General features: G+C 33.3%; 2 protein-coding genes across 3 annotated transcripts; both read right to left on the bottom strand.

Moving 5' to 3' along the window:
* Window positions 1-6: 6 nt before the first annotated feature.
* Window positions 7-10,377, bottom strand: LOC116339603 (protein kinase C). 2 transcript variants are annotated; one of them, XM_031765577.1, is made up of 11 exons: window positions 9,366-10,377; window positions 5,847-6,040; window positions 4,953-5,007; window positions 4,751-4,869; window positions 4,604-4,677; window positions 3,361-3,392; window positions 1,870-1,940; window positions 879-1,796; window positions 547-799; window positions 345-484; window positions 7-264 (listed from the first exon to the last, which is right to left on the bottom strand). In XM_031765577.1, exons 1-11 carry the CDS (start codon window positions 9,514-9,516, stop codon window positions 103-105), a joined length of 2,169 nt encoding a protein of 722 aa, XP_031621437.1. In that variant the 5' UTR covers window positions 9,517-10,377; the 3' UTR covers window positions 7-102. The 2 variants fall into 2 exon arrangements, with proteins under 2 accessions (XP_031621437.1, XP_031621438.1); XM_031765578.1 differs by lacking the exons at window positions 4,751-4,869; window positions 4,953-5,007; window positions 5,847-6,040; window positions 9,366-10,377 and having other exon boundaries at window positions 1,870-1,915; window positions 4,604-4,667.
* A 439-nt stretch (window positions 10,378-10,816) lies between these two features.
* On the bottom strand, window positions 10,817-11,600 carry LOC116339605 (iron-sulfur cluster assembly 2 homolog, mitochondrial). The gene is made up of 2 exons (XM_031765580.1): window positions 11,426-11,600; window positions 10,817-11,354 (listed from the first exon to the last, which is right to left on the bottom strand). The coding sequence occupies exons 1-2, from the start codon at window positions 11,464-11,466 to the stop codon at window positions 10,928-10,930; spliced, it is 468 nt and encodes a 155-aa protein (XP_031621440.1). The 5' UTR covers window positions 11,467-11,600; the 3' UTR covers window positions 10,817-10,927.
* Between the last annotated feature and the right edge of the window lie 8 nt (window positions 11,601-11,608).

Below are 11,608 nucleotides of genomic sequence, written 5' to 3'. Positions count from 1 at the left end.
TAGTCCAAGTCACACAAAATTATTAATGGGGAAAAATTACTCTTGTTTTTTATTACATTTAATCTATGAATCTCGTTTGAATATGTGTTTTAATCAAACGAATTAACAGATCTTTCGTTCTGGACCAAAGTTTTGATTTACGAACGAAAATCCAGCGAATTCATCTTGATTAATGCAACGTATTACATCATTTGGTACTGGCGTTAACACTGGCTCCTCTTTCGTGAATTCCGTATCGAAATTCAATGCATCCTTAGGACTTTTCTGTAATTTAAAATGAAAATCGAAACATTTAGCATTGTCTTTTCGTTGGAACAGAAAATATTTGGGCAATTGATACGTACCACTCTAGGCCTGAATGGTGGTTTAACACGACGTAGTTCCAACGCCTCCCAGTCGAGATCCTTGAAAAATGCATGACCTCTTATTTGTAACTCATTACTAGAGCATCCCAAACGACGTGCCGGATTTTTTGTCATAAAACCTGTTAATTTGATAGTTATTTTAATCTCACATCATCAGCAATAATAGAAAATTAATTCGGACCTTTCAAAATTGATACAGCTTCACGGCTCAACCAGACGGGATAGAGAACGTCATCGTGAAGAATCGATTCGAACAAATCATCTTCGTTATCGGCTTCGAAGGGCGGTTGACCAGCCATCATTTCGTACATAAGCACACCAAGTGCCCACCAATCAACCGACGGACCATATTCTAATTCTTGTAAAATCTCTGGTGCAATATAATCGGGTGTACCGCAAAATGTGGATGTTAAAACACCATTAAGTATTCCCTCCTGTCGATGAATGTAAGGAACATTTTTCATTTAATTGCAATCCATATTATAATTACAATGTTTTTTTTTTCAATTTTACCTTGCACATGCCAAAATCGGCTAGTTTACAATGTCCTTCCTGATCGAGCAGGATATTATCCAGTTTCAAATCCCGATAAATAACGCCATGACTGTGCAGAAATTGTAATGCAAGTGTAACTTCGGCGGCATAAAATGCGGCACGACCTTCATCAAATTTTCGGGCCCGTTGAATTTGGAACATTAAATCGCCACCATTGACATATTCCATGACGAAAAATAATCGATCGGGTGTTTGAAAGCAAGAATGTAGTGCCGTTAAAAATGGATGCTTTGCGGCTAAAGCTAATATACGTTTCTCTGTCATGGTACAATCAACGTCATCGTCCTGAATGATGGCATCTTTCTTTAGCACTTTAACGGCATAGACTTCATCGGTGCCCTTCTTTTCTGCCAACATTACCTTACCAAATGAACCTTTTCCTAATACTTTTATAAAGTTGAAGTCATTAAGGCCCACTTTTCCACCTTCACTTTGAATGGCAGCGGTGAGATTCGACAGATTTTTACCACTTTTATTTTTACTACTGGTATTTGGTGATTTGCCATCTTTTGATTCATCCGCTTCGCTCGATGAACCAAAATCGGAGGATGCGGTCGACGATTCACCAGCTTCATTGGAAGCCTTATTCAAATATTTTGAACTTCTTGGTAGGCCTTGTTTATCGGGTAATATGCCGATTTCATTCAAAATTTCGGCCATCTCTTTGGTATTTATGCCACAATTGTTGGCAACATTTTTTTGACAACGTTTGTGCACATTTAAATTACAAACTTCACATTGTAATCCTTGCTTGAACAAACCGTACAACAATGATCCACAATGATCGCAAAATGTAAAGCGTTTATAATTATGTGGCAGAAAACGATGCGGCACATTCACACTGAATCGCTGAGCCTCATTCTTCGTTTGACAATTCTATTGAAATAAAAGGGTAATTCGTTAAATAAATACATTGATAAATTGGTGATTGATTTTTTATTGCACATACCTCATCTCGCATGCCAGGACATTTTGTTACAACCGAACGATGGCATCTTTTGTGCACGACACACGTACAAACTTTAAAATGAAACATTTCGAATTAATTTTATTACAAAGAGATTAAATCATGTTATCTATATTGATCAAACATCGAGAGCTTTTAAATAAATTCAAAATCCTGAACTGCTTTCGGCTACTTGATTTTAAAACGATGTGCTCTCGATGGTGAATAATCTACAAATAAATTGATTCACATAAAAAATAATTCTTTTGAATTATTCTTTGCAAACACACAAGGAAAGTATAAACAAATAAAAATCAATAAAAAATAGCTTATTGAACTCGGTCTATTTTTAAAATTAGTTCTACGAAATTTTATCTGCTGCAAGCATTTAGTATTGAAAAAAATTCGAATCGCTTTTAATATTGGATGCATAGATTCAACCAGTCCGTGTAATTGGATAATGATCATTTAATAGAATTCAAAGAATCAATGAGAAGAGTTGTTAAGGACGATTGAAGACAAAAGCAGATAATAATCTAACAGTAACCTGCTTATCTGATAGCAAACCTATTTGGACACTCCAAATTGGAGTCGAACATGGAAATGAGACCGATACAGAGGAATAGATAAAAAAATAATTTTGAATACAAAATGTTCAAATTTTGCTGTTTTTCCAAATTCGACTTTCCTCCAAATAGGTAAACGAAGCGATATTAATTGTTATCGTTATTTATTAAATTGAGTCATATTTATTAGATGATTGTTATTGATATTTAAATGAAACAATTTCTAAAGTGAATATGAACATTTTAAGAAGACGTTTATACAGACGAACGTATCATTGGATTCATAACATTAACAGTGTTTTTTACTAAAAGGAAACCTTTTTCAATATGTGTATCTATATCGCTGAAATAGAATATGACTTAATGAATTTCCTATTGATATTTCACTAAGCGAGAGCAGGAGATGAAATTCATTAAGTCATTTTCGTTTTCATCGACAAATATATTTGGTTCATATTCCTGGTAAGATTACTTTGAAGAGGCAAACATTCATTCTTGCCTTACGCAAGGTGTTCGCAAAAAATGAAAAATACACATTTTGCTTTTTCATCTCCAGATGAATGACACAGGAGTTGAGTCATCCAAACTATACGCCAAACATGCATTTTTATTATTCGTCTATTCAACTCTTATTGGTTGTCAATAAAAATCGGCACTCACTACACAAAGTTTATTCATTTTCTTCTTATCTCTTCAATACATATTCGAATAGGTTCAGTTTTGTTAAGTAAATGAAAAGAAATAGTTGACAAAAGTTATTTGAAATAAAAAAAAATAAAAACAAAAATTTACCGGTTAAATGAAGAATAAGCATTAAATCAAAGTGCGAAAAAAAGAAATAGAAAGAAATGAAAATTAAATTAAAGCATTTGCAATATTAGAAATTGATTAAATTTATGTATTTTTGCATTTGATTGGGATAATTTACCTTGACATTGATAGCCTTGTTTACCGATGCCCCTGTGAGCACACGAAAAAAGAGAAGAAGAATGTTACATTAATTTAATAAAGGGTGTTTTTAGGAGGTTTGTTTTTTGAATCAGACTATATATTTGGATTTTGTCATCTGGATAACATTAGGCGATGATATGGAGTGAAACCAATAGAAGTGAACTATAACAATCACTTCTATTGTTTTCATTTCGTATCGCCTAACGTTATCCAGATGACAAAATCCAAATATATTGTCTGTTTTAAATGGATATAAATCACATATTTTTTTTATTTTTATCATGTAAATTGCTGTATTCGGTAGAAAAATATCTGGCATTTATGATTTGAAAAATCATCTGGCATATAGTCACAATGGCCACTTTTTTAATTAAGATTTTACTCGAGAAAATATTGAAATAGCTCCAAAAATGTTTTTTAATACAACTTTGGTGCCAGAGGACAAACCATTGATATGAACCCATAATTCGAATTTAATATGAATTCTTGCTTTAAAATGAGTTCTGTAATTCCATATCTGATTTGCAAACTGAATTGTGATTTGGAAAAAAAAGTAAAAAATATTCAGAGACTTTTTGACGAAGAAAACTATTTAAAAGTGACTCTCGTCGGTGAGTTAACTAATCTAATGACCATCAATAGCAAAATCTGTTGAACGAATGAAAATAATTGGAATTAAATGTGGGGAAAATATTGGTGGGTCATGCGCCATTTGGATAAATTTTGTTTATGAAATAAACAAGATTATAATTTGATTGTGCTGAGTCGAATTTTGAATCAATTATTTTTGAACCAACACACACTTCAATCTGCGCTCATTTAAGTAGGCGACTTGAACACCTTAATTTCAGTTTCAAGATGAAAAAAATAAAATAAAATAGACGAATAAAAAATCCATCCATAGACTTCAATTTTAAAATTCCAGACAATATATTGAATTAACTGGTAGTTGAGCTGACAGTATGTTGGCCAGCTAAATGGGCTAAAACAATAGACGTTATTGTTTTAATGATGAATCACTTTTCTTGTTTTAATAGAAGTGATTGTTCATTAAAACAATAACTTCTATTGTTTTAGTCCATTTGGCTGGCTAACGTACTGTCAGCTCAAATGACCAGTTAGTTCAATATATTGTCTGTAAAATTCTGCCATTTGGTCATCTGCATTGATTGAAAAAAGAAAATCATTTTCAATAATTTAAAATGATGGTTTTTATTTACCAAATAAATTCTTTGCAGTGTGAACAGAATGTTGGTTGGCGCAGAAATGTTGCCATAAATTTGTGTCCATTGACCTGTGTGAGAAAAATGAAATATGTCAGAAATGAATTTGGACACGTTGTGACAATTGTTTAGAATGTCATTTACCTGATGTACACGTCTTCGCATAGCACCACGCCGCCGATTGAATGCGGCACGTTCCTTGAATTCTGCTCCGCTGATGGCTGTGGTTTTTGGAATAGCACCACCTTTTGTATTGCTTTGATCTAACGAAAAAGACAAAATGCGGACAATTTTTTAAAAATTTCCTAATATTTTCAGTCAATGTTCAATTTTATTCCATACATACCGTGCCATTTGAGTTCAACTATTATGTGGATTTTTCCGTGTGGTTCTAAGTCAACCTGATTTGAAAGAGGATTAAAATACATTTATTCTCAATATTTGTACATCGGCGAGAATAATATCGATGGTTTTTTGCAATTTGTATTCTCACGATAACAAATAAAAAATTGTGTCGCTCACACAAAGATTCTTCTTTATCATTTGAATAATTGAAGAGTTAAAGTCCATTAGGAATGCAATACATTCAATAAACCGTGTAATGCAACTTGCATGAGTATGCAAATGGAAAGTTTGTTATTACTATTATTTTTATTTTTGTAAATAGGCTCAAATGATATGCCATGTTGATGTAGATCACGCGACGACAGCAATAATAACGCTATTGTAATCTGCGAAACGGAAATTTGAATTATATTCAACGAAATTGATTGAACAACTACCTAGTCGAGGAATCATTTAAAATGATTTGCAACACGTTTTTTTAAGTGTCTTATTGTGTGCAGTTCGCATCTCAATTCAAACGAGATAACTGAAATAAAACGCTAGATAATTTTGATCATATGATTTATAAGATTTATACTAACTGTGTTCGCAATGCATCGAATTTTGTAGCAAAACATATATATGAGAAAAATCTTTCCGAAGAGAACAACGTTATCATTCACCAACGCTATCTTTGTTTATTTTGGCTGCACTTTTGAAACACAATACACAATGCGATAAGCATATTTTACTCATTCTACGATATACAGTACTTCAATGAGGTGAGAGAAATATCTTCTTCAATTAAAATAATCAACATTGATCATTTTGTATTTCGACCCAATTTATGCGATCGATGCTCATTTATTCATAGCCTATTCCAGAAACTTGTTCAAGTTGTTGTAGTGTTATTTACCCAAAAATCCTGTTGTTCTTTATCACGGTGTGCTAAATCTTCAAATGCTATTGTACAGTTGGCAACAAAATCGTCTGGTGGTATGGCCGCATCATGAAACACCGTCAAACCGATATTTTTTGCGTTGTTTACTTCGTGGGTGAACGTCTCATTCCAGCACGGATCGAATGTTTTTCCTTTGGTGGTGGAACGGTCTGCAAAAAAATGGATAAACAACATAATAAGCGATTATCAAAACGCTTTTTTTGAACTATTTTTATGCATTTGAAGAGTCTCAACCCCACAATGTTCTTAAGAAATTCGGCAGCACACCCATACACAAAGACATGCATAGACATTATAATTTTGAGAAAAGTCTATCCAATTATTTAAAGTAGCATTTGCCCAATATAGAATCAATTTTCGAAGTGATAAGAAGATTCATATGGATTAGCAGCAACAGTCTAGTCGACTTGCATATTCTCGTTAAATTTAAAATAAGAAAATAACGAATGAGAGTTGTATTAAACTGATTTTTTTTTAAATTAGCAAAATCGTAATTTTCCCTCATTTATTTATGGTAAAATTCCATTGATCGAATCTGCTGTCTTTTCCATTTAAATGCTTTGGTCGAATTTGGTCGAAATTTTGTTGCACAAAAATATCTCTAAAACCAAAATAATGCTGACATATTTCGAATTCAATTTGCTCATCGAAATCACTTTCATCATTTGGTGTTTACTTTAATATCATTTTTTTTTATTTACATTTTGCGGTTGTTAAGCGCAAAAAATTGATTTTAAAATTAGTTTGCAACAACTTGAATTTTGAAATCATAAATAAACGAAACATGTAGAGAGCGGTCTGCGTGACCTAATTCTATTCGTGCCGAACGAACGGGAGGGAGTGAGCGTCGGAAAAATTAATATAAACCTATAACCACATGCACAACACAATTATTGTACAGGCCGTGGCAACAAACATATTTCATTTTGTATACATACACCGACATACACCATTTTAACAATTTCCGAATGAAGTTTTCGGCTTTAGTTGGATGGAAAAACATTGACCATTTTATTCGACAACCGTGTGCGGTATTTCATTGTGGTATGTGTTTTCTACACTATTCGACTTTGTTAATGTCAAACAAATTAAATCGAATAATCGCATTTTTGAAACTTATTTCCATGGAGTCATAAACATTGTCTCAAATATTCTCGCTCACCCGCTCTTTCTCTCTCCGCCGTTCATTACAAAGACTCGCAATTACCAACCGCATATTCAATCATTAATTGCATTGAAAGCAATAGAGTGCTTCCGATAAAAATAAATTTACTTTGAAGCCTACCATGTATCTATCATGATGTCCTGCATAACACAGTCAAGCATCACAATATTCAAAGGTTTTTCCATGTTTTTTTTTTTCTTCTCAAATAAAAATTGTTTCGTGTAATTGCATTTAATTCTTTATGACTATGGCATTTAGTGTGCAGAAGTCGTTTCTGATTTGAACAAAATTAAAGGAGCAACAAGGTGAAATATTTGCTTTTCAATGACTCAATTACAAGTTGGCATTTTAAGTTCACGTTAAGTGAATAGTGTGATTGGTTTAATGAAAACACAATTAAAGAAGCAAAAAAAATGCGAGTGAAAGTAGATTCATTTTGCGCAGGACAAGTACTAGGCTCTCATGTCATATCTCGAAAAAACACATCAACGGAATTGAACCATCAAATGGAAGAGCTGTTGATTTATTTATTTTTGAACTGTAATTCATTTTTCTAAAGTATTTGTTTAACCGCAGAGAATTTCGAGATTTCCAATAAAAAAAGATGATTCTAATCGTATTATGTCCGTATTTTCCATGCATTACTTATAAATTCGTTTTATTAAAGCAGATCATCTGCTGACGAGCTTTTTGCATCTGCGTATGCTTTGTACATTTTTTTTATTTTTGTTCCATAGAAATGGTTGGTTTTTCTTCGGCATGTTTTTTTTCTTCACACTTCGTTTTTCTATTTGTTGTTTTTGCTGTTTTTCAATCGGCTCAAATTCCTACACATTGTGTCACACATGCATACTGTTCAGTGCGAAAATTAGTTGATGCCTTACACAAGAGGTCAGTTTGGACACGTACATGGATTCATTGTAAGCGTGTATAAGTTTGATTGCGGCCGATATGCTTGTGTGAGTGTGAAAATTCATTCCATATTGTGGTGGTATGATCTCCGATATAAATATAACGAAGTTGATACACACGGACCTGAGAATATTTGCAGTACAACAGCAATAAAATTGGGCCTGTCGCTGTTTGATTGAATTGAAAATAACTAAGAAGCAATATTTGCACAGGGATAACACATTCACTACACGCAACCAATACGCATTGTGAAATAGGAAAACAGAATGCGCCAATACATTCGAATTTTCCGTGTGACTGTGTATGCGTATGCGTTTTAATGCGTGTGTGTGTGAGAGAGCGAAAATGCTTGGCTGTTGTGGTCATCGTTATCGTTGTATAGCATTTATTCGTAGCATGAAAAGCGATTGAATTTTACTCAACCATATATTTTCACATACTTTCACACTGCATAAGGACAGAGTAGTATAGCATATAAGAGAGAAGCACAGAGAGAAAGAGAGCCTTGTAACCCACACTGTTTCGCAGTTTTTTTTCTCTCGATTTTCTACTATTGCAATTTTGAACGCCTACGAAACAAGAAACCGTCAAGAAAATGAGAAAAGTGGAAAATGTAAACGGAATTAAGGCAATCAAAATACAAAGGGAATATACATATATGAACAACCGTATAAAATATCTACACACAACGAGATTTGTGTGGGTTCTTGTATATGAAACCTTTTCCTCGCTGTGTATGCCTGCGCACGTGTGTGTGTTCGTATATATGTTGCTGCCAAAATACGGATGTATTGGAATTTCGCCATTGGTACTGCTCTCTCTCAACATATTTGACTGGATATGTGGTTGTGCATATCGATGAAAAATGGGTGAAGATGGAAAAAGTTTTCTCTACAATTTTCCATACATGGAAAAAAGTGAGTGACTCGCTTTGTGAAGAGCGTTCTCACAAGCTTCTGTCGTTCATTTTTTTTTTTCTCGATGCAAGAAAAATGAGAAATGTATGCCATTTTGGATTCGTATCCACACTTTTTTTTTTCGAATCGATTCGTTATATCCTGGCCATAAATTGGCATCGATGCCATCAAAACGAATTGCACTAAAATAGATGTAGACTATGACACACTATTTCATTGACCAGAATTGAGAGCAAAAACACACGAATCGACTAAAATAGATTTTCCTTTTATAGAAAATATGGGGTGTGTATATGAACGATACAGTACAATGAACAGCATATTTTTCATTCTTTTTTCTTTTATGCGACTATTTAAAATTTGTATGTTTTTATGGCGAAGCAAGATTTTTGAAGTGTATTGTTTTGTTAGAGATTTTGATGTGAGTTGTTTTCGAGCCACACAAAAAGGAAATAGAAAAACATCTGAGATTGAACTTACCAAGGTGATTTTCATCAACATCGATGGAGACATAAGGATCGATTGGCTGTTCTTCTGCTTTGCCAAAAGTCATATTGTGTCTTCTCTGGAAATCGGTGGGTCGCAAACCACAAGCTTCGCATATTTTCATTCGTACTGTTCCCGTAAACATGTTTAATGAATTGCAATTTTCTTTCTCGTTAATTAGTCGAAATGTATAATTATCTCTTGATTCTATCTCACTGCTTTACACTAATTAAATACTTTTTCTTTCTTTCTTTCTTTTTCATACAAACACTTTTTATCTCTCATCAGCATTCGATTACCACACACAACTATTCTACACTAGATTCTTTGGTTGAAAGCGATTTTTTTTTTCGTGGGTTTCAATTTTACAGATTTTACATTCCGAAAATGTATCGAATTATAGGTGAGGAAATACAGGTGATGGCGACAATGTTACCATTATTTCAGACTGAAATGAATTTCAAGCAGTGGCTGTTTTTTATTTTTATTTTTATTTTGCCTCTCTCTACTTCTACTTTTTTGTTGTTATTTTTTTCTTGTTATACGATGCTTGCTATGCTTTCAAAGACGAGAATAATCAATGCACCAAATTATCACTTGAACACTGTGTATCGAAAATTGAGATGAATGTGTGAAAAAAGAAACGAATAATAAATTGCACAAAACACACACATTCGATTTCCGCACTTGAGTTCTTGATGCTGAAAATATCAAATGTGAAACAAATCAAAGAGCACCATCAAACAATTCGACAAACATTTTTTTTTTCAACTTCTTCTCTTTCTCACTATTTTCACGTTGATTGCTCGTTTTTTTAACACCGTGAAAAAGAAAATATATTGATTTATTTAATGAGTGAAATGGTAAATCGACGATATATTTATTCAAGTGATGTCAATCTATTTTTCTTTGACCTCATCGAACTATTCCATTTTCAATTGAAACAAACAATTTTAATACATTCGACATCTTTTGCCTTTCAGCATACTTTTTCTCTGTTCACCTTACAACCACGTACTGCTTAGTATATCGTTCTGATATCAATAACGAAGTTATTCTTCACCCATACTCACCAGCACATTGACATTCATACAGCTCGCGCATACGAAGCACACATTGTCGCGCGCGCCTTATGTACACCTTCATTACACAGACATATTTATATCGATATACGATACATACACACACACACACACTGGCTCTGCTCTCATCTGGCTAAACATACAGCTACTCATCTCTCGTTCACGCTTCAAAGTTAGCATTAGATGGACGGATGATTTTCCATTCCAATGGGAGTGTGTTTGGAGCACGAAATGTTGACATTACTACACATAAGGGGGGAAATGCATTCAATGTTTCCACTTCTACTTCATAGTAAGATTCAATACAGTATGGTTGCAGAATATAGTCATAAGAAGAAAGAGAAAAAAGAAACAAAGACGATGTTGTTGTTGTTCATGTCATTGTTATTTTCAACAATAATCTGATTTTAGAAAACATTTGTCGACTAGATTAAAAGCTAATATAATTTTTACAAGATTAAACAAAAGTCAAATTTATTCAATTTTTATGGAAAACGATGCTCCACAACTACAGCCCATTTCGGCTTTTGGATTGTTAATGATGCGAAAGCCCGATTTGATGAGTTCATTATGATAATCGACGGTTGAACCGGAACAATAGTCCAACGACAATGTATCTATGACCACTTGACCACTTCCATCGCCAATCAAAACATCGTCTTCATTCACCTTATCGTCCAAATCGAATAGGTATTGAAAGCCTGAACAACCGCCACCATCAACAGTAATTCGCAGATACTTTTTATTTTCTTTCTCTGAAATTTCTTTTAATTTTCTTGAGCATGATTCACTTAAAATTAGCTTTGGTTTGTCATTCGATTGTTGGTTTGTCGCCGATGCAGTCGATTGAAAACGGTGACATTGATGATTATCAATTCGTCCACAATAGTTATTTCGTAATCTGTTAACAAAATTATTGCGCTTGAATTCTGTTCACAAATAAATGAAATTGAATTCAACGTTTTAATGTACCTTGGTGCAAAGTATGCAATTTGTTGAATTGCTCTTCTCATCTTAGATGTTGTGCGTACTTTTTATTTGATCTTATTCTAAAATTTTAATTTCGTCGTATCTAAACCAAATATCCAATCATAACAACATGACTGATTTCACAATTTGACAGATTCAATGTGTTTTGGTATTTATTTTATTTTT

This window comes from Contarinia nasturtii, unplaced genomic scaffold (genome assembly GCF_009176525.2).
Source record: "Contarinia nasturtii isolate CC-2019 unplaced genomic scaffold, AAFC_CNas_1.1 Cnas_scaffold_533, whole genome shotgun sequence".
Classification (NCBI taxonomy): Eukaryota; Metazoa; Arthropoda; class Insecta; order Diptera; family Cecidomyiidae; genus Contarinia; species Contarinia nasturtii.
This window is presented reverse-complemented; position numbering and strand designations above follow the sequence as displayed.